At 43.4% G+C, this 24250-nt stretch overlaps 1 protein-coding gene across 8 annotated transcripts in view; it reads left to right on the top strand.

The window, feature by feature from the left end:
- Positions 1-24250, top strand: part of SHANK2 (SH3 and multiple ankyrin repeat domains 2) — a 510912-nt gene that overhangs the window by 261910 nt on the left and 224752 nt on the right. For all 8 annotated transcript variants that reach the window (XM_077322114.1, XM_077322109.1, XM_077322108.1 and 5 more), the window contains one exon: positions 6495-6570. In XM_077322114.1, the coding sequence (XP_077178229.1) occupies positions 6495-6570 (76 nt within the window). The remainder of the gene's footprint in view (positions 1-6494; positions 6571-24250) is intronic.

The raw sequence follows: 24250 nt of genomic DNA, 5'->3' as shown, positions 1-24250 counted from the left end.
TCCAGGGAGTCCTTCCTTCTCATGAGGTGGCCAAAGTATTTGAGTTTCATCTTCAGGATCTGGCCTTCTAAGGAGCAGTCAGGGCTGATCTCCTCTAGGACTGATGGGTTTGTTCGCCTTGCAGTCCAAGGGACTCGCAAGAGTCTTCTCCAGCACCAGAGTTCAAAAGCCTCAATTCTTTGACGCTCGGCCTTCCATATGGTCCAACGTTCTCAGCCATACATTGCAACTGGGAATACCATACCTTGACTAAATGCACTTTTGTTAGCAGGGTGATGTCTCTGCTTTTTAGGATGCTTTCTAGATTTGCCATAGCTTTCCTCCCCAGGAGTAAGCATCTTTTAATTTCTTTGCTGCAGTCCCCATCTGCAGTGCTCTTGGAGCCCAGGAAAATAAAATCTGTCACTATCTCCATTTCTTCCCCATCTATTTGCCAGGAATGGAGAGGGCCGGATGCCATGATCTTCGTTTTCTTGATGTTGAGTTTCAAGCCAACTTTTGCACTCTCCTCCTTCACCCACATCAACAGGCTCTTTAGTTCCTCTTCACTTTCTGCCATTAGAGTGGTATCATCTGCATTTCTGAGGTTGTTGATATTTCTCCCTGCAATCTTGATCCCAATTTGTGTTTATACTAGCTTCAAATTGGGATACATATATACCTTTATTCAAATCCATTCTGCCAGAAAAATTTCCATACTAGTTGATGGGATTAGTACCAGTTTTAATAATTTTATAGAAGCTGAGAGCCTCTTTACTGTGATAGATTTTAACTATATACGTAACTTGACATTTCTTGACATTCAAAGAACTGGAAACTAGGCAGAAATAGGAATGTGGCAGGGCCAAATGAAGATGACATACTTTCCTGAAAAATAATGCTTCTGCTTCTAGCAAGTCTTGGTGCCCAGAACATAATCTTTCCCCTTTTCTTCTTTGCTCCAGTAGCTGCACTTGATTGTTCTTTCAACGAGACAGTGTGACTGGGTGTGTTTAGTGGATCATATACTTTACAGCCATATTTTGCATCGCTGCTTCTGTTCGGGGGGGTTGGGAGGAGAGACATATCTGTCCATGCCAAGTACACTACATTCCTGGGTCTATGGTTTGATGCTGTTATAATCATCATACTGTGATTAGAAGAACTACAGCTGTGACAGTCATCTTTAACAATAATCTGAAAGAAATATGGTCCAACTAAACAAGATCTTCAAACAGATTTCGAGCCAGATTTTGCCAGTAACGCCATATCCACTGATTTGGACTGGGGAGTCAAGGGGAGTGGCATGAAGTAAATTCTTTACCCCTCTGCCGTTTTTCTGATTATCACACTGAAACTGCGATTGCCCCACTAGATAATATATAGATAACTTGTATGTTTCCTCTAGTGGTTGCATAGCAGCTCCAGCTCATCTAAGGTGAGAAAAAGGTATAGTGAAAATAATAAAACTCTTCCATACTCCATCCCATTTTCCACAGCATCTATACTATCTAGGACTTCAGGGGGTTGGCCTAGATGACCCTGGAGATCTTTTCCAACTCTTATGATTCTGATTCCAGAGTTTTTTGGATATAAATTTCAAATATAAATGTGCTGTTAATGAATATTAGGGTGGTGTATGATAAATCAGTCCTGGAAGGAAGCCCACATGATATATATTCTTGGACACCTGGTTAGGAGAAGCAGTAGGAAAGCTGTTAAATCTATGGGTTCAGAGGTGGACACAGGCACTGGAAGTGATTTGAGCTCTTTATTAGGACCCCAGCATGTTACAAGAAGAACTGAACTAGCCAAAACTGAAACAGAAAACCCCAACTTATATACACAAGCAAACAATGGGGGTATCTCTGCACGCAATAAATATAGTGGAATACTTATGTAATGTAGGCGTTATATTCCGGCTGCTCCACATGACATTGGCCACATAAAGTGTCTGGCCAGCCGACAGCTCACAGCATCCTCCATTTTAAAGTGCGAGTTTGGGAATCACATTAAGTGGATTCACCAATCTAAAAAGCACTAGTGCCCAGAGAGCAACCAGCAGGCAACACGCAGAAGGCAGGCATAGAAGATCAAACATGCTAGAGTCATATGTATTGTCCTGCCCTCACACCCACCTCCCTCACCCGGGGACAGGAATTTCTTTTTTGGTGACGTGCTTGGATTAATAAATAGGCAGACACACATATAGGTGATGCCAGAAATAAAAGAGAATTTTTTTCTGTGTTGTGACACAAAGCATGCCAGGAGTCAGAGAAGAGTCTCCCAGAGATACACTAAAAGGTTGCAGTCTGTACATCTAACCCCTACCCCCCAGGCCCTGGAAAAGGCAGAAAAGCCATAATTCCCATTGTAGTCAATGGAGGAAAAGGATTGGTTGTCTGAATTGATTGACAGGTGGAAGCATGATGCGTATAAGGCATGTTGTTCTCTTCCACCATTTTCAGCAGCAGATGTGGAGGGAGAGGCGCTAAATGTGGCAGACAAAGGCGAGACTGCAAATAGTTGAGGGCCTGGGAAGCATGATCAAATTTAGCGCTCTGCCATTCAGCTGGCGTAACACTATTTTTACTCATGTGCTGAAATGCCCTGGATCTTCCCACCAGCATGTCCTATTAGTCAGTTTCAGTTTAAACTGACTGGATCTGGCAGACAGGATCTAGCCATGCATTGGTTAATTACATTGTTAGCTATGATCCTGCCTCGGATCTCAAGATCTATGCTCGGAAAATTTACAGACACAACAGAAGCTTCAGTTTTTAGCATAACAGAGTTTCAGTTTTTAGCATATATATCTGATGTGAGGATTCAGGATAGTATAGGGTTTATTTGACAGTATTGCCTAACCCTCAGTCCAACTGTGCCTCTACCAGAGCGGATGGAGGCAGTCTCAGATTCTAAAGTGTGTGATCCACTTCAGTGGCCATGCAAATTGTTTCCTGATAGGTGCAGCCTGGACTTAATGGGTATTCGGATGATACAACTATGGAACTATCACATAACTTTTTTGGTCTTTCTGGTGGGCATAAATTTCTGGTCTGCATATAACAGCAGCATACTCTTGATTTGATCTTCTATTGAAACAAGTAGATTACAGTTGGATGAATTTTCCAGTTCATCCTTGTCATGTAACAATCGTTACTTGGTGAAGTTTACACTTGGGCACTCTTGGAATGTCTGCATTATATCTGCCACAACCTGAACTTCATGGTTAATTCAGTTCAGTTCAGGGATTTTATCTGAGTACAATCTAGTCCCAGTTGAGTGAATTACTCTCAGTAAGGCTTCATGAAGTAGAATAGCCGCTAAGTATGTGCCCCACCATATCTAGACTCAGTCATTGCCTTTCTTGGTTGATGGTTGGGATGGATAGGTTCAGGATGTTATAAACACCTCTTTGACAGGAGTGCTGACTGTCTTGAAGATGCAACTGTAAAACATAGGACATACATATGAGAACAGAAAACACAGAAAGCTGGTACAGTGTTTTTTAACCATATTGTAAACTGCCTTGAGCCCATTATGGGAGAAAGGCAGTATAAAAATCTAATAGCAATAATAACAACAATAGGTGATTGAATAGCAATTGGTTGGAAAGACACTGGTTCACTCTCTTTCCAGCCATAAATTTACTGGGTGATTTTAAACAAACCATTTTCTTGCAACCCTAACATTTTACTTTATTATTTATTTTATTTATTCATTCTGTCTCTCACTATCACTTGCAATATAGATTAATATTACTATTACTTTAAGGGTTGTTTGGTGTAGTGGTTAGGAGTGCAGACTTCTAATCTGGCATGCCGGGTTTGATTCTTCACTCCCCCACATGCAGCCAGCTTGCCACAGCACTGATAAAGCTGTTCTGACCGAGCAGTGATATCAGCGTTCTCTCAGCCTCACCCACCCCACAGGGTGTTGTGGGGAGAAGAAAGGGAAGGTGAATGTAAGCTGCTTTGAGCCTCCTTCGGGTAGAGAGAAGCGGTATATAAGAACCAACTCTTCTTCTTCTCTTCTACTGCAATAATAAACATTTAGACTATGCTAAAGCATTATAAAGCACTACCAGTAGCTTAAGCCTGTTGTAGATGAAAATACAAGGGGCACTAGCATGCTGTGAGGGTGGAGTGTAATTGTTGGAAGGAAGGAAGGAAGGAAGGAAGGAAGGAAGGAAGGGAGGGAGGGAGGAAGGAAGGAAGGAAGGAAGGAAGGAAGGAGGAAGAAGGGGAGAAAGAAGGGGAGGGAGAAAGGGATGGAAGGCAGGCATCCCCACCCCCTAGCGCAGAGGCCAGCTTGTGCCTGGCAACTCTCGAGGAGTGCAGTCATGTTTCTTGAGGGCTAGCCGGGTGCAGGCAGGCAGTCCCTCCCCACCCCACCCCACTCCACCCAGAGCACAGAGGAACAGAGCACAGAGAAACATGAACACACTCCTCGAGGACCGCTTGGGCACAGGCAGGCAGTCCCTCCATCCCACCCCACCCCACATGGAGTGCAGAGGCCAACCTACGCCTGGGCAACTCTAGAGCAAAAGCTTGTAAAGGATACTGACCATGGAGTTGCGTGAAATTGTGCAGTCACACACTTTACAAAGTCTGCTAAAATGCTGTGGCTTGTCATGTAGCTTGGCTTTTCTTCCGGTGGTTTCAGCATCATCACAAGCACTGTTGTAAACTTCCTTTAGAAAAAGCATATATTAATACATTATAGAGAATACCCTTACAGAAAACCAGCATGGTGTAGTACTTAGACGAATCAGACAAAGATCTGGAAAACCCAGGTTTGAATATTCACTCTTGCTAGATGACCTGGAAGCTCACTGGGCCTAGCCTACCTCATAGGGTTGTTGTTGTGAGGATAAAATGGTGGATGAAAGCCCAGCGTTGTAACTTTGTTAAAGTGGAAGGTATACATCAATCCTTGTTTATGGTGTCATGGAATAGTTAACTTTATTGTGAATTGTGATATTTCAGTTGCATCTGGTGGACAACTATTTTTTGAGATGCCATCTTAGGCATAGCTCATGCTAGGGAGGCCAGCCTCCAAGTGGGAATTGAAGATCCCTTGGAATTATTTATTATTTTGATTTATATACCGCCGCATTTCCTAGGAACCCATGGCAGTTCACAGAATAAAACATTAAAATACAATAAAATCCCATAAAACCCCAATTTACAGTCATCTCCAGACTACAGAGTTCAGTTCCCTGGAGAAAATCGGTGCTTTGGAACGTGGGCTCTATAGCATTGTACCCCACTGAGGGTGTACCCCACTTGGTTGCAGCCAAGGACCACCATCACCATCAAGCCGGGCCCACATCCAGCCGGGCCCCCTCAACACACACTGATCCTCCATTTGTGCCTCACCAGCTGCAACCATCTTACCTCCAGGGTCATAGAGAGAGCAGGAGTGATATATATGAATTGTTTTAATGGATTTTAAAAACTAAATTTATTGTGCTGGTTTTAACTTATTGTGTAAACCGCCCTGAGACCGCAAAAAGAGGGGTGGCCTATAAATTGAAATATAAATAAGTAAATTAAATGAACATAGTACTGCCACTTCAGACCAACAGGCTATCTACCTGCATCTAAGGGTCCAACAGTAGTTTGTATGTGTCTGTTTCTATAGAACAGCAGAAATTGTTTAGTAGTTGTCACTTGAGACTTTGAGGACTAGGCTACCCTCCACACTATGATAGCAGCCCGATTCATGTCACAGCAAATCCACATGCTATCTGTGTACAGAGTACACTAGATTTTTCTTTATGCATGTGGAGTCATTTTCATGTTACATTCAATGCATGTACAGCTGAACATGTGATTTAAACCCCCCTTCTATCCAGACACTTGTCTGAATTTAGATAATAAAGGGAAAGCATTTTGGCACTTTCTTTAGGGTTGCCAACTCTGGGTTGGGAAATTCCTGGAGATGTGGGTGGTGGAGCCTGATGAGGGCAAGGTTTGAGGAGGGGAGGAGCCTTAGTCATACAGTCCACCATACAGAGAAGCCATTTTCTCCAAGGGAACTGATTTCTGTGTCTAAAGATCAAGGATTCTAGACGATTGGCAACCCTGACTTCCTTACAGATGTACACACATACATGCTGGATGTACATATGTATTCACTGTAATATATGATCATGACTAGTGAGTGGAAGTGGAAGTAGGGATGGGGATAAATTATTTGCTTTTGGTTTTGCCCTATAAGAAAGGGCCTCTGTCTCTGCATTTTGTGAAAGGCCTCCAACAGTTATGTCTGTTCGTGAATATTTACATTAAAAGCATATTCAGAATCTCTTGTTGCACATTTGTCTGAATACTAAACAATAACATATTTGCTTCTTGTTGTTTTACTATTAGTAAATATAAGGACAACACTGTCAATTGCCATATAACAAAGGTGTAAATGGCACCAATTTATGAATGAGAGTGCATGGTTACTTTTTTTGTAGGAATAGAAAATTACTCAACATATTCTGTCTTCATTTTGAACAGAAACTCGAGCAGATAGAACAAAGAAATTGTTTAGACACTATACTGTTGGATCATATGACAGCCTTGATGCTTCAAGGTAAGATGCCTTTCTTTTATTTAGAAATGTTATGGTCATATATGTTTCTTTGATTTTAAAATATTTATTTATTTTCTTAGATTTCTGTGCTGCCCACCCATAAGGCTCAGGGCAGTTTACACAAAACATAGGGATATACATCATAATCATAACAGCAACAGTGGGTTCCAAAACTGAACAAGGTATTATAACAGCTCATATTCTATCAACAATTTCTAACATGAACCCATAAGAAGGTCAGTTTGCGTTCAGGTCATAGAGTGTGTGTCTGGGGGACCAGCAGATGTCATCAAGTTAGCCAGCCTCAACCAAATGCCTGGTGGAGGAGGTTTGTTTTACAGACCCTGTAGAGTTGTGGGAGTTTGGGAACGGCCCTAATCTCTTCAGAGAGCTTGTTCCACCAGGTGAAGGCCAAGACCAGATTGAGGTCCAGCTCGCTTCTTTGGGGCCAGGGATCACGAGCCAGTTGGCAGTGGCAGAGCATAGGGTTCTTCTGGGGGTATAGGCAGAGAGGCAGTCTCTCAGGTACACTAGGCCCAGACCACGTATGGCCTTGAAGGTGATTACCAGAACCTTAAGCCTGATCTGGAATTTGACTGGGAGCCAGTGGATTTGTTGAAGTGCAGACCAGATGTAGGACCTCCGCTGTGTGTTTGTGAGGATCCTGGCCATGGCATTCTGGACCAGTTGCAGTTTCTGGATAAAGGTTAAGGGAAGGCCTGCGTAGAATGAGTTGCAGAAGTCTAGTCTAGAGATGACCATTGCAAGGATCGCTGTGGCTAGGCGTTCTGTGGCAAAGTAGGGCGCTAGTAGCTTGGCTTGGCATAGGTAGTAAAAAACCTGCTGCCCTGATCTTGTGACCTGTACCTCCATGGAAATGAAGGCATCAAGGATCACACCCAAGTTTCTGGGGGAGTGAGCTATTGATAGATGCACTCTGCCCAGGTTGGGTAGGCGTGCTTCCTCACTTGGTCTCTTTCTGCCCAGCCACAGGGCCTCTGACTTTGGAGGGCTGAGCATCAGATGATTCTGCTTGAGTCACCTCATCAGCGCTTCCAAGCTGGAGAAAGAGTTGGGTGCCATCTGTGAATTGATGGCATCCCAGCCCAAACCACCACACCAGCTGAGCAAGAGAGTGCATGAAAATGTTAAATAAGATTGAAGAGAGGACTGCCCCCTGTGGGATTCCACATGTGAGCTGATGGTGGCCAGATATTCTCTTTGATTGCTACCCTCTGTCTTTGATCCCAGAGAAAGGAGATCAGCCATAACTAAATCTCTTGAAAGAGTTATGTAAATGTTAGTTTCCTCCTTGTTTATTACCTCAGATTCTGCCTGTTAGTCCATGGCATTCTAAGACAGAAGACAACCTTTCCAAGATAAACCTTTCCCCCTTTTTTATTTACCTGTCAATCCCTTTTAGGGATACCTGCTCCTGGTTGAGAAATCCCTGAAGGTTTAGGGAAGGGGTGAGGCTGGGGTGGTGAGGAAGATCTAATTGCCCCCCCCCTCGATGCTAGACAGCAGTTATGCCATCTGTCATCTATGGCTCCCTCTCCCCACTTCCTTCACACAATGTGTTATTGGATATTTTATTGGGGGACTGAGTTCTACAGCCATGTTCTTGTTTCTTGTTGTATAATTTTAATGTCCTTGTATTGTTTTAATTGGGTTTTCATTGAGACTTTTTGGTATGGACAACCTGTACTCCACCATGAGCCAGTTTTGGGAGTGGTGGGGAATAATTAATTAATTAATTAATATGTTTAATGTCTATTTCAGCCTATTCCAGAGTCATTTTGGCCTGGAATGGATTAATATAGGTGTGAGAATTCCACTTTTTCATTTCTAAAATATTGTTCCCAAGTGTCTGTAATGCATCCCACTATTTTTTGTGGTTCTCTTGTTTGTTTAATGCCCATTCTGGCCTGTTCTTGTGGCTTTTTGTCTGGTAAGGGTTAATAAAGGTGTGGGTACATAGATCCCAGACTGTATAGGGTTTTAAGGGTTAGAACCAGCAACTTAAATCTGATCCGGAACTCAATCAGGCAAAAAATAGCTAGTTACAACTCTGGATTGGAAGGGATATCAACCACTGTTTTTATAGACAGTTTATTCCCCTTCCCAACATTCTATGTTTAGGTGTTAGCCTAAACACCATAAGACTCACATTAATTTTATTGGGACAGTAAAGCAAATGCATAAAGGAATGACCACTTACAAGAAGGCAGGCCTTTGCTGACTGTATCTGTCTTATATTTTAATATATGTACATGATACCATTCACAGTTATAATCCCACTGATGACGTATATATTATCCTATTTCACACATATTATATCTACAGCCTCAGGCTAATAGTTTACTACAATCATACTGCCGTCTCTTTCTTTTCCTACCAAGAGCTCTAGGAGGTTTATAGGCCTAGAGTGATCATAGTATCATATGAACATAGTATCATAGAAACACAGAATAATAGAGCTGGAAGGGTCATCTAGTCCAACCCCCTGCACTATGCAGGACACTCACATGCCTATCGCTCATCTACTGTAACCTGCCACCCCTTTGCCTTCACAGAATCAGCCTCACTGTCAGATGGCTATCTAGCCTCTTTAAAAAATTTCCAAAGATGGAGAACCCACCGCCTCCCGAGGAAGCTTGTTTCACAGAGAAACCGTTCTGTCAGGAACTTCTTCCAGATGTTTAGATGGAATTTCTTTTGAATTAATTTCATTCCATTCATTCTGGTCTGTCCCTCTGGGGCAAGAGAGAATAATTCTGCTCCATCCTCCATATGGCACCCTTTTAAATACTTGAAGATGGTTATCAGATCCCCTCTCAGTCGTCTCCTCTCTAGGCTAAACAAACCAAGCTCCCCCAACCTTTCTTCATATGTCTTGGTCTCCAAACCCCTCACCATCTTTGTTGCCCTCCTCTGGACACGTTCCATTTTGTCAACATCCTTCTTCAACTGGGGTGCCCAAAACTGAACACAGTACTCCAAGTGAGGCCTAACCAGAGCAGAGTTAAGTGGTACCATCACCTCTTGTGATATGGACATGGTACTCCGTTTGATACAGCCCAAAATCCCATTTGCCTTTTTAGCCACTGAGTCACACTGCTGACTCATGTTCAATGTATGGTCTACTAAGACTCCTAGATCCTTTTCGCACATGCTACTGCCAAGATAAGTCTCCCCCATCTTATATTGGTGTATTTGGTTTTTCCTACCTAAATGCAAAACTTTACATTTGTCCCTATTGAACTTCATTTTATTCAGTATAGCCCACTTCTCGAGCCTATCAAGATCATACTGTATTCTGTTGCTGTTTTCAGTTGTGTTTGCTACCCCTCCCAGTTTAGTATCGTCTGCAAATTTAATAAGTATCCCCTCTAATCCCTCATCCAAATCATTTATAAATATGTTGAACAATACAGGCCCCAGGAGAGATCCTTGGGGAACTCAACTTGTCACTCTTTTCCAAGAAGATGCTGAACCATTACCTCTGATGATACTTAAAGAAAAACTTCTGAGCTGTCAAAATGCTCATTAACATTGCTCTTTAGTCTTAAAGCCAATAGCTGTAAAATTAACCCTTCCACAGCAGAACCATTCTGCTGCTGCGGTGTTTCCCGGGGGTCACATTTTGGTGTGGAGCTTGTCCGTCACCAAAATGTGTCCTCGGCAGGGATGCAGAAAGCAGTGTGCCAGCTTGCACTGCTTTACTGCATCCCCTGTAAATGGCAGAGCATGCTGCTCTGCCACAATGCTCCAGCAAGGGCCTGGTGTAGCCACTGCCATGCATAATTGGTTATTGCCTCCTCTAGCCTTTGCTTTCCCTAGGCAATGGAAGCTGCAACAGTTTTCAACACACTTGCAAATTGTGCTAGTCCTTACACAAATCTGTTTGTGGAATTATACATGAAGAGACAGAAATTAAGATCTCTCTCTCTTGGATTGCATATAAGAATGCTTTTGAGTCCCTGCCCTACTATTTTATACTTTTAAAGCTCCTTTGCCTATTTCCTTTCTTACAAAATCTTCCTGTTTTGATTTTACCACCCAGCCCAATTTTCTACCTGCCCTCCTGTTCTCCATATTTCACCATTTTTCTTAAAACCCTTTTACGTCTAGCACTAGTTTCTTCTCTCACTCTTTCAGCCAACTACCCTGTTGTCACGGAACTCTTTTTGTCTTTTCTCCTTCTAGCAAAAAATTATGCAGTTTCTCTTGACCTCATGCTTTTTTCATGAACTCTCTTCTTTGTTCACATCTTTGAAATATGAAACACATTTTAAATCCATTTACTTACTCTGGGCTTCCTTTCCCTTAGTTTACCTACTTTTAGAATGTTTTGCCTCATTAACTTTTATCCATAACGTTCTGTAAACCCTGGAGACAATTAGAAATTTTAGCTCCAGCCACCTTGTATACTTAGAACTAGAATGAAGTAGACCTCTTAGTTCCCTCAAAGATGTTTATTTGGTTTTAATCATTCTTCATTTCTCTGCTAGAATGCTCAAGAACGTTTAGTAACATGATCCTAATGGCTCTACAAAATTGTAGTTTAGCATATTATAATACAGGTACTCCAGCTGCTCTGTAAGGTCTCTATGGCTGTAATCACAAGGGCACTTTCCTGGGAGGAAGCCCCATATATTAACATGAAACATTCTGACTAGACTTGTCCATTAGGATTGCTGACAGTAAGTCCTAAACAGTTGTAAACTAAGATTTCAGGATCATCTGTGGCAAAGTGGTATTGTAGTCAGTCTCAAGTAAGGAAGCTATTTATATGAGCCATAAGCTGCCTTTGCTCAATAGGTCTGCAGAACCATAACACGGAATAGCAGCCCAGGAGGGACAAGGGTGGAAACCAATGATAATGTATCAGCTATTGCTTTCTAAGGTTAACTGTAGATGAGGCAGGTTATGGTTTGATCTAGCATAGTAGTTGAAATACTCTGTGTTCTTATTATATTATGGCTTTCCTGAACCAATAAAATTCGTACTCAGTAGGCTGAATCCTATCATCTTGTTCACTGCAGTTCTTGCACTGAGACAAAACATTAATTCTGCTACTGGAAGAGTGCCATGGAGTGGCAGAAGGGTCCTTATGTTCAGTAAACTTACTATATCATTCTGAGCCATTCGTTCTTAAATTCATTTTGACATCTCATATTAAAGTTTCTGAAAGAATACTAAGAGGTGTTTCCATTTAATTGGGTACTTTCAGTTCAGTAAATACTAAAAAGGCAATTACAATAGCAGTGTGGATAGTAATGGTAATCTATGACATCTTGAAATCAGCACAATGGAACAAAATAAAACTAAAATAGTCAGCTTTGCTTATTACGAAAAGAACACAAAACACAGTCTTTCTGTGTTTGTGTAAATCATAAATGTAAAACAATGTTTTTGAGAAAGAGCAACACATGAATTTATTTAATATACCAGAAGATCTTTCTACTTTTTTTTCTAGAATTGTGGAAATAAACCAATAAAGGGATAAAGTGATACCAACAGATTTTGTGTAATAATGTGAGCAACCTGAGATCTTGTAAATGTCTTGGACTTTATCACTTTCTAGTAGTTATTTCCTGGAAGTTCATTATAAATTGCCATTACAAAATTCACCAGTCCCTATTTCCAGATATCCATACTGTACTGTGTAGATCTAGGTGTAAAAGACATGTCATGCTAAGTGAAAAAACAATGTCTGGCTGTCAGTGAGCTTACTCACATTCCAGTCATTATGTCTGTGGTACTTCTGAATATCAGGAAAGGCTAGTAGCTTACTACTTGCAGGTCTTCAAATAGTAAATTATGCTTTTTTTTACCCCCACCCATCCTACTGGAAAACTCAAGGACTTTCTGGATTTACTGGCAGTATGTAATTGTATGTATATAAAGAAGGAGGGGAATAATGTTATCATAGGATGCACACAAATTTTGAACACAGCTGAAGGAGCCCTCTGGGCAGTGTTAGCTGTTCTTCCTAAATGCACATCCAAAACACCTATAAATATGAGTCTGCAAAATGGATGAGTTTGCAAAATGTTTATAGAAGAATAGTGTACAAGTCTAGAATTAGTTGGGAAAAGTTTGCAAAGTGTAATGGCCAGTACTCATAAATCCTGATTCTATGAAAGGCATAGTATTTTCTTTTACATAAAATTCTAATTGGTATTTCCTTTAATACAATTACACCAATTTTTTAAGTCTAGTTTTACTCTCGTTGTGAGGTGTTATTACAAGTTTTATCAGTTTCCAAGTTCATGGCCTTTATTTCCAAACAAAAAAAAACTGCCAATGCCACAACAATACTATCTCTGATATCCACATCAGAGATCTCTGGATTCTCAGAATTCTCTCTGAGATCATTTCCATACTGGAAACTTCACTTCCCCAGCTCCCATGGGGAACTACACATCCGGGGAAGATGAGGTGTACCAGACCAAATGCTCCTCCATGTGGGAGTAGAAAGAGGTGGGGCAACCTGTCCTGGCTCAAACTCCAGCCTGCAGCCCAGTTCAGAGCCTCCAGTGTGGAAACGGTCTTATTAGTTCCATTAATGTGAATTTATCCAGCTCTCATTCCAAGTCTTTATTTACAACTGTAGTCTTGGTTTCCAAATATTGTATTTTCTTCTTAATGTGGCCCACCTCTCCTGTTATTTTCAGAACAGAAGTATCAAATTTCTGAAATTCCTGTCTTACTTCCTTAGCAACCTCTTGTTTTAGACCATTCATTTAACATTTTATTTCCAAAAATCTTTAACATATATTATTTTGTAATCCATCAAGAATTTCTTGAAACAAATCCACTGTAACCAGTTTTGGCTGATCCACTGAAGACTTTCTAGCCTCTCCAGTTTTTTAAAAAAAATAAGTCATCAAGATTTGCAATTTGTAATTACAATATCGGGAGTCACAGTCCAGAATAAAATGCCATACAGATTTATTTCAATCAGTTCCACAGTTCAGTAGTTCGGTCATGAATTTGTTACTCTTGTATTATTAGGGAATTCTGTTGCTAGACAATTTCCAAGGCGACAGAGCTTCTATAAATCTTATTTTATAGAACTATCCCAAATTAGAATTCCAGAAATATAAGCAGGAAACTTTCCCGGTGTCTTTGTTTGTTGTAGTTAGATGCGAAGTTGTATCCGACCCATCGCGACCCCATGGACAATGATCCTCCAGGCCTTCCTGTCCTCTACCATTCCCCGGAGTCCATTTAAGTTTGCACCTACTGCTTCAGTGACTCCATCCAGCCACCTCATTCTCTGTCATCCCTTTCTTCTTTTGCTCTCAGTCGCTCCCAGCATTAGGCTCTTCTCCAGGGAGTCCTTCCTTCTCATGAGGTGGCCAAAGTATTTGAGTTTTATCTTCAGGATCTGGCCTTCTAAGGAGCAGTCAGGGCTGATCTCCTCTAGGACTGACGGGTTTGTTCGTCTTGCAGTCCAAGGGACTTGCAAGAGTCTTCTCCAGCACCAGAATCCAAAAGCCTCAATTCTTTGACGCTTGGCCTTCCTTATGGTCCAACTTTCACAGCCATACATTGCAACTGGGAAGACCATAGCCTTGACTAGAAACACTTTTGTTGGCAGGGTGATGTCTCTGCTTTTTAGGATGTTGTCTAGATTTGCCAAAGCTTTCCTCCCCAGGAGCAAGCGTCTTTTAATTTCTTTGCTGCAGTCCCCATCTGCAGGAAAATAAAATCTGTCACTATCTCCATTTGTTACCCAGCAGCTATTACCCACTGCATTCAGAGTGGGGTGAAGGTAAAACAAGCAGCAAGCTTGGTTATTTCTTATCATTCATCTTTCAAAACTCCTGTATCTTCTACCACACATCTGCACATAATATTCACACCAAACATCCTACCCTAGTTAAAAATCACTAGAAAATCCACAGCTCTTGACATATAAACCACAAAAAGCCATTAAAAACAACCCAGTTGATAGATAGTTAGAACATAGAGCCGAAGCTGATTTCAGAAGTCCATTCCTAGGCTGGTATGGTTATTTTGTTAAAGTCGGGCTGTACAACACATGACTTGTTAAAAGTAATGCATTATCATAGTTCTGTATTCTGGTCCATGTTTTTGGATTACTTAAAAAGTAGCAACAACTGGTGGTTTAATGAGGCCTATGGACCACCATGAATGGCTAGGGTACAGTGGTGGGTCATTGATTATAGAAGCCTTATATGGGTGAAAACCAGTTAGATTATTTCTGTAGAATGGAGCCTGCTATCTGTTGTTTTTATGTTGGAAGTGAGGTGGTGTTTAATTATCACAAGACAAGTAGATTTGAGGGTGGAGCCTGGGGAGGGCAGGGACCTCCATGAAATACAATGCCATACAATATCCACCCTCCGAAGCATCCACTTTTGCCAGGGGAATGGATCTCTATAGTTTGTAGGTTAGCTGTAATTCTGGGAGATTTCCAGATCCCACCTGGAGGCTGGCATCCCTAGAAAAGAAACTGGGTGCTAGAATGGATGGACTATTGGTCTGATTCAGATAGGCTTTTCTTATGACTTTATATAACATTATAATGTTTTCATATAGATATAAAGCAGAATTATACTATCCAGATGTAATTTTTGACTCCTTTTCCTCATGTAATGTTTTTGTGCTGATATGTGACATCTTGTTTAACTATCTTCCATAAAGAGGCTGACAGTGGTATAGGGATGGGCACAAACCAGAACATTCCGGTTCAGTTGGGGTTCCGGGTGTTCCTGAACTGAACAACCAAACCCAGATGACCCAACACCCTGAAACAAACCGGTGTGGTTCAGGCCAGCCCATTTTGTTTCTGCCCACTTAGAAGCGGGGGAAAGTGAATTGGGATGCTGAAAAGGCTTGCATCCATTTTGGCCTGATAGCTGAGAGACCCAAGCCTGGTGTGGATCATAAGCGCTGTACATTATCGAGTCAATAACGGAAAGTGAAATTGTGTTGTAGTTGAGGTCCTCTGATCAACTTCTGTTAGGTGTGCCTTCCATTTTGGTAATTCACACATACTCGGTGCAGTCCCAAGATTTTTCTGTCAACATCTATTTATTAAAACAGACTACTCTTGGTTTACTTTTTGCAGAGTATATAAAGTTTTATTTATCACATGAGAGGGTGAAGTTATAATTACGTCAGAACATTTTATGATACATTTTGTTTCACAAATTTTTACTGGCAGTTGCTTCTTAAAAATAAATGAGAAAGATGCAATGCCATTAAAAAAAAAGAAATATATGTTGTTAGTTTAATATTCATTAGAGGGTGCTCTAATGCCAGAAACACCCATTTAGTTCCCTGTTGTTGTTTTCTCCAGTGTATGACAACACTGCCATGATCCAATCATAATCCTCAGTGCTCACTCCTTGCTGAATGGTACTTTATTCATTCTAAACAAAAGACAACAGCTCTATCAGATGGTTTTAATGTTTTCCCTTGTGCTATTGTCATTAGTTGTTTGAATTTTCTCTTCCCTGTGCTATTAAAGAAATATTGTAGAAAAGTGGGTTCAATTGCTATATTTTTTATTTATATCGCCCCTTTAATAAGCAGAGTCCCCCCCCCTCCCTCCAACATAGCCAGTTTGGTGTAGGAGTGTGGACTTCTAGTCTGGTATGTCAGGTTCGATTCTGCACTCCCCCACATGCATCCAGCTGGATGACCTTGGGCTTACCAGTGATATCAGGGCTCTCTCAGCCTCACCTACCTCACAGGGTGTCTGTTGTGGGGAGAGGAATGGTAAGGTGACTGTAAGCCGCTTTGAGCATCCTTCGGGTAGGGAAAAGCGGTATATAAGAACCAACTCTTCTTCTTCTTCTTCTTCTTCTTCTTCTTCTTCTTCTTCTTCTTCTTCTTCTTCTTCTTCTTCTTCTTCTTCTTCTTCTTCTTCTTCTTCTTCTTCTTCTCTTTTTGTAAGGCAAGGCATAATAATTCCCAGTCTAAAATAGTGAATTAAGGGCCAAATTAAATGTGATCTTTTCAAACCTGGATCCAAGTTTTCCCCACAGGCACACCATGGCTATAGGAAACTAATTTTGGCTCAGTTTGGATCAGGACGGTGGTGCGGGGAGGAGGAGCTTCTGTCTCCTTATTCAGTTATATTCCTGAGCTGAAACAGCCTGGGAAGGTATTATTTGTCCCACTGTGGAACTGCTCATGCATGAATACTTTGGAATTAAACTAGGAAGCAAGTTAAAAATGTAAATGTGACAAACGTAAATACCACTTTGGAAGAGACAGTATGTATACCTCAGCAAGAATGTCCAATATGGTTGTAAGAAATGGATAAGCAGATTTTTTTAAACATCATCCCTCTTACAAGATACCTTTGCTTTGGGGATAAAGTTGTCAGGCAGCAGCCAGCAACTGCCAGGAACAAAAAAAAAAAGGGGGGGGTAAGGCCTGGCACTCCAGCATGATGCCATCACTAACAGTAAAGCCATAGTATGTCTGTGATGTCACTTCTGTGTTTTATTGGAAGAAATCACAGAGCACCAGCATGCTCCCCTTCCATTTTCTCCCACTGGCATTTCAGATGTTAGCAGGCAAAGTGCAAATTTGCCAGGAGGTCTCCTGCTATAGCAGGAAACCTAGCCTTCCTGACTGGGGAAAAGGCAAAGTACTGTAAAGGCCAAATTAAAATAGAAAACAAACAGTGCTGTTAACCATTCCAAAGCTTTGCAGACTTTGCAAACCCAAGAACTTCGTTCCAGATGGCTATGTGTTAAGGGGGGAAAGGGTTCACATTACCAATTGCATGACATTTAGAGCTAAACCATACTAATCAATATTTGGTGCCCAACACTTGTTTCATTTTAGTTTTGCAATATATGGAAATTAATATGGGACTGGACATCGATTTAACCACTGATGAGATGCACAATTGCTGAATAGCACTGCTACTGAAACATGAGATCACATAGAAATGAACACTTTGCATACATTAAGAGGTAGACAATCAGCAAAGAAAGGACTCCTTTGGTATCTGAAAGAGTTGGTGTCAGTTGTAGTGTAATTTTGTATTCAGATTCACCTTTATTCTGTCAGTTTCTGTGAACACTGGTCATAGATACTGAATCCAGTTTGGTTCAAGAGTTCTAAATCTTCCAGGAAGATTCCAGTAGTAATTTTGAATGTGAATCAGTGTAGCTATATGATCACACATTAAATGTAAAGATTCCTACTTAGTTCATGCTACCACTTTTAACTTAGATGGCAATTTTGGAATGGGAAATTAATCTATGTGTGTAGCAGGTAAAATTAAGAGTAGAAAGAAGGGATTCATATCCCACATTACCCTTGTATTTTGTTTTCTGGTGCCAGAATATTTTTGTAATTTTTTTTCTCATTGGCAGAAATAGAATTATACAGAATTAAGATACAAGGTCCCCACTATTGTACTGGAACGCACCAAAATTATCACCTGAGGAGTAAATAATTACATTATAGATAAGGCCCCTTCAAGGATCACTGCCTTGTCGTGGCAAGGGAGCTTGCGTACCTCAGTGAAGCTATGAGCTATGCCGTGTAGGGCTACCCAAGATGGACAGGTCATAGCTGAGAGCTCTGACAAAAGGTGATCCAATACGTCGGGTGCACTTCAGTTCAGATAGACATAGCTGCCCATAGTGGCCCATAGTACTTTAATGTAATGTAAAAAACTCTATATTTTGAGTGGAAATGTTGGGGGGTCGTCTTATACGCCCAGTCATCGTATACGCCGGCAAATATGGTACGTCTGCTTCAGTGACTATGCTAAAGCCTTTGATTGTGTGCAACACAACAACTTGTGGCAAGTTCTTAAAGAGATGGGAATACCAGAGCATTTTATCTGTCTCTTGAGAAACCTATATGCAAGTCAAGAAGCAACAGTGAGAACCGGGCATGGAATCACTGATTGGTTCAAAATTGAGAAAGGAGTTCGACAAAGCTGTATACTGTCACCTTGCCTATTTAACTTGTATGCGGAGCACATCATGAGAAAGGCGAGGTTAGATTGGGATTAAGATTGCAGGGAGAAATATCAACAACCTCAGATATACAGATGATACCACTCTAATGGCCAAAACCGAAGAGGAACTAAAGAGCCTGTTGATGCGGGTGAAGGAGGAAAGTGCAAAAGTTGGCTTGAAACTCAGCATCAAGAAAACGAAGATCATGACATCCGGCCCTCTCAATTCCTGGCAAATAGATGGGGAAGAAATGGAGGTAGTGACAGATTTTATTTTCCTGGGCTCCAAGATGACTACAGATGGGGACTGTAACAATGAAATTAAAAGATGCTTGCTCCTGGGTAGGAAAGCTGTAGTAAATCTAGACAGCATCCTAAAAAGCAGAGACATCACCCTGCCAACAAAAGTGCATCTAGTCAAGGCTATGGTCTTCCCAGTTGCAATGTATGGCTGTGAAAGTTGGACCATAAGGAAGGCCAAGTGTCAAAGAATTGAGGCTTTTGAACTCTGGTGCTGGAGAAGACTCTTGCTAGTCCCTTGGACTGCAAGGCGAACAAACCGGTCAGTCCTAGAGGAGATCAGCCCTGACTGCTCCTTAGAAGGCCAGATCCTGAAGATGAAACTCACATACTTTGGCCACCTCATGAGAAGGAAGGACTCCCTGGAGAAGAGCCTAATGCTGGAAGCGATCGAGGGCAAAAGAAGAAGGGGATGACAGAGAATGGGGTGGCTGGATGGAGTCACTGACGCAGTCGGTGCAAGCTTAAATGGACTCCGGGGAATGGTAGAGGACAGGAAGGCCTGGACTGGAGGATCATTGTCCATGGGGTCGCAATGGGTCAGACACTACTACGCAACTAACATCAACAACAATAGGTAGGGAAAGATACAATCTAGTTTTGTATATATTGTGGAAATAATAATCCAGAAGTATAACAGAAGTATTACAGGAAGGGGAAAAGGGAAGTGAGATGACTAGAGCGAGTGTGGGAGAAGACTCGCAATGAGGTAGGAATAACATTTTATCGCATGCTTTAAAAGGCGTATGAGATGGCTGTGAAGGCAGCTAAACGTGAGTTTTATGTTGCCTCTATTGCGTCCGTGAACTTTCGCCTGGGACCATTATTTAGGGTACTTTGGTTGCTTACTGCCCTCAAAGAAGGGCACCAAAATGCTAGTCAATTGAAATTAGGCTGTGAGGCATTTTCACCAGAGGGTGCCTCTGCACTAATGACAGAGCCTGTTCTGCCAGATCCCTCAGAGGAGGAAGATGAGGAGCTGGGGCAAAGCAGCAAGATGCTGGTTAAAGAGGCAAGCCCCAACAGGGACACACAACCAGGTCCCAGCCAGGCAGACATCATGCCCTCTGCGGCAGCAGCACCTCAGCCTGCAGCAACACCCCTTGCAGTCCATACTCATCTCCAGAGCACAGGAGGGAATGCAGAGGAATGGCATTGACAGCACGCCATCAAAGTGTTCAGCTTAGAGCAAGGGAGGAAGCTAGATGGGGCCCAGGTGGGGCTGATTCAACAGATGGAGAATGAGTACCAGGTGTAACCACTTAGCCTGTCAGCTCAGCCTGCATTTAAGCACAGCAAAAGTGCTTCTCAGTGTGGATGCAATTTTTGCACAAGCCCACCCATTACCTTGACCTGGTTCCGGCTTACCTATGCCTCAGTGAAGCTCTGCCTGACTGATTCCCGGCTTGACGACCCTTGATATGACGACTGACTACGAATAGGTATTGTGGATTTATTCCTGAATGACTCTCTGGCTTCAACCTCAGCATGATTAACAACTCCCACTTCCGTTCTCCCCCTTCGGTTCTCCATGCTCCGCCATGACTTTCTTGCCATTATTGATACAGGAATGGAAACGGAGGCCCCTTGGTTGTCCCAGGGAGTTACGTTTGATGGCTTCAGGTGGCTCTTTTAAGCCAAAGTGGACAAGTTGCTAGGGTCAGCAAGGGTGACCACTTGCCCCCTTGATCCCTGTCCTTCATGGGTGTTTAAGATGAGTGACTAGCAGTTAGGAGGTCCTTTGGGGGACATTTCCAACCTCTCCCTATCTTCTGGGGAGTTCCTAGAGGTGCTGAAGGGGTAGTGGTTTATCCCCTGCTGAAAAAAAAGATCACTGGATCTGCAGGACCTGGCCAGCTACCGCCCAGTCTCACATCTTGCATTTCTGGGTAAGCTAGTTGAAAGGGCCACAGCAGACCAAATCCAACATCCTTGGAGGAAACTTTGGCGCTCAACCAATACCAGTTGGACTTCTATCTGAGCCACAGGGTGGAGACTTGACAGATGATCTCCAGTGCCAGCTCGACAGCTATCCTCATGATGCTAGATCTGTCAACCATATTTGATATGGTTGACCACGAGTTGCAACAGTCATTGTATCTTGCTCTACATGGGCCTACACTTGTCCCTGATCCAAAAATTGCTGCTGGTGCAAAATATGGCTGCTAGTGTCCACCCTGGGACATCGTGGAGGACCCATATCCAGCCTATGCTGAGGCAGATTCATTGGTTGCCAGTTGCAGCTTGGATCAAGTTCAAGATCTTGGTATTAACATTTAAGGCCATCTGCGGTCTAGGCCACACATATTTTGAGACCGCCTATCTCCTTACACCCCTCACCAGGCTTTGTGTCTGGTGGGTGCTAACCTGTTGGAGATCCCTGGCCTGAGGTAGGTACACCTGGCCTCAACCAGGGCCATGGCGTTTTTGCTCTTGGCCTCAACCTGGTGGAATAAGCTCCCAGGTGAGCTGTTGACTCTGACAGAACTGTCTCAATGGAGCAAAATGGAGCTCTTTCACCAGGTCTTTGGGCAAGGCCAGGACATGTAAAATCTGGGCCCCTTCCTGAGTTAGTCTGCTTAGGCATCCCTCCATGGTTGTGTGTACAAACGAATCTTTGAATCGAGATGTGGGAACTTGATTGCCATCTGGGGGGTGGGTTTATTGAGTTTTAATGGGGATTGGGATTTTTTAGAATTTTATGGGGCTTTGTATTTCGATTGTGACCCACCATGAGCCACTCAGTGAGAGTTCTGGGATATAAATCAAAACATTCATTCATTCATTCATACATACATACATACATACATACATACATACATACATACATACATACATACATACATACATACATACATACATAGATCTAGCCCCTGCCAGGTTCTCTGTCCTCCACCAGTCTCGGACAGCGGGGCAGGGAGGAGGGGTGGCAATCCCTTCCTGCGCCATCAATACCAGGCATTGAATGTGTTGGCCTTGGATGGGGATCAATTGAGAGCGTGGCCATCTGGCTAGTGTACTGCGCGCCCAATGCACCGCCAGATGCTCTGCCTGCCCGGCTAGAGGTGGTGGCGGCCTGGACGCTACAGTTCTCCAGCCTATTAATTCTGGGGGACTTTAACGTCTATGCTGAGCTACCGTCCTCTAGAATTGGGCAGGACCTGGTGTCAACCATGGCGACACTAGGGCTGTCACAATTTGTTGTTGGCCCCATCCATCAGGCAGGCCACACCCTGGATCTTATTTTTAGCATAGGTCTGAATGTGGATCTGGTCACGGCAACAGCCATGCCATGGTCAGACCACTATGCCCTGAAGGCTCGGCTAAGGCTACCACCCCCTCCTCAGTTGGGCACCGAGCAAATTTTAGCTCGCCCACGGAGACTTATGGATCCAATTGGATTCCTGAACGCTCTGCGGGAACCAATGCCTCCCGGCACTTCTCTCAATGGCCTGGTCAACGACTGGCATGACAGACTGCTGACTGCCATTGATGAGAGAGCTCCCCGACGTCCTCTCCGGCCCCGTCTCAAGCGGGCCCCCTGGTACACCGAGGAGCTTCGCAAAAAGAAACGGGAACAGAGACGGCTACAGCGAGTTTGGAGGAAGACTCGTGACGAAGCCTTGAGAACATCTTATAGAATGCAGATGAAGGCCTATGAGATGGCGGTGAAGTTTGTAAAATGCAATTTTTACTCGGCTACCATCGCATATGCAGACTCACGCCCGGTTCAGTTGTTTAAGGTAGTTCGATCCCTCACTGCCCTGGCTGAAGGGCAACAGAACAGTAGCCAATTGGACATCAGCTGTGAGGCATTTGCGAGTCATTTTGCAGATAAAATCTCGACACTCCGCCACGACCTCCCACCAACCTTAGATACAAAAAGTGAACTAGAGGCCCCTTGGCCATCTTTGGAGAAAAGTGAGTTACTTCAGACGACTCACGCTGACCGAAGTGGACAGGATACTAGCAACAGCAAGGCCAACCACATGCCCACTAGACCCTTGCCCATCCTGGCTCTTAAAAACAGCTAGCATAAGGATAAAGGGCCCCCTCCGGGAGATAATCAACCTATCTCTCACAACGGGAGAACTCCCGGAGGGATTGAAAGAGGCTGTGGTACGCCCACTGCTGGAAAAAACATCTCTAGATCCGCGAGAGCCTAACAATTACAGACCCGTCTCGCATTTAGCGTTTCTGGGGAAGATGATTGAAAGGGCAGTTGCAAACCAACTGACGGAATACCTGGAAGAAGCTTTGGTCCTAGACCCATCCCAGTCAGGTTTCTGGCCTGGCCATGGGGTAGAGACAGTGCTAGTTGCCCTGATGGACGACCTCCGTCGCCAGTTGGACCGAGGCGGGTCGGCACTGCTGATATTACTAGACCTCTCAGCAGCATTCGACAAAGTCGATCATGAGCTACTAGCTCGCCGCCTCATCGATGCCGGAATATGAGGGACAGCCCTTCAATGGCTGATCTCCTTCCTCTGGGATTGTGGACAGAGGGTAGCAATAGGAGAAAGAACATCAGACCGCCGACAACTTACTTGTGGAGTCCCACAGGGAGCGGTCCTCTCTCCTATCCTATTCAACATCTTTGGGCGCCCTCTTGCACAACTGGTACGGAAGTTTGGACTGGGTTGCCATCAATATGCAGATGACACCCAGCTCCTCCTCCTGATGGATGGCCGCCCTGACTCTCCCCCAGAAGCATTAGCCAGCTGCCTAGAAGCAGTGATGAAATGGCTCAAGCAGAGTCGTCTGAAGCTCAATCCTTCAAAGACAGAGGTCCTGTGGCTGGGTAGGAAGGGCCCATATGAGGAAGCGTGCCTGCCTACCCTGGATGGTGTGCTGCTCTCTATGGCTCACTCCGCCAGTAACCTAGGCGTGATTCTGGACACTTCCCTCACAATGGAAACCCAGATCACAAAAGTAGCGTAGCTGGCATTCTACTACCTCCGCCAAGCCAAGCTACTAGCACCCTACCTGGCCCCAGAACACCTAGCCACAGTGATCCATGTGACGGTCACCTCTAGACTGGACTTTTGTAACTTGCTCTACGCTGGCCTGCCCTTAGTCTTGATCTGGAAGCTACAGCTGGTTCAAAATGCAGCGGCCAGGATCCTCACTGCAACACTGTGGAGATCCCACATCCAGCCCATTCTCCATCAACTGCAGTGGTTGCCAGTTGAATTCCGGATCAGACTAAAGGTTCTGGTAATTACCTTCAAGGCCAAACGCGGTCAGGGCCCAGTGTACCTGAGGGACCTCCCTGCCTACACCCTCAAAAGAGCCCTGCACTCCACTGCTACCAACCAACTAAAGGTCGCTGGCCCTAAAGAAGTCCGCCTGGTCTCAGCCAGGGCCAGAGCATTCTCTGTTCTGGCCCCCACCTGGTGGAACGAG

Source organism: Paroedura picta, chromosome 2 (genome assembly GCF_049243985.1).
Source record: "Paroedura picta isolate Pp20150507F chromosome 2, Ppicta_v3.0, whole genome shotgun sequence".
In the NCBI taxonomy this organism is placed as follows: domain Eukaryota; kingdom Metazoa; phylum Chordata; class Lepidosauria; order Squamata; family Gekkonidae; genus Paroedura; species Paroedura picta.
The sequence above is the reverse complement of the archived record's forward strand: the minus strand, read 5'-3'. Positions and strand labels throughout refer to the sequence as shown.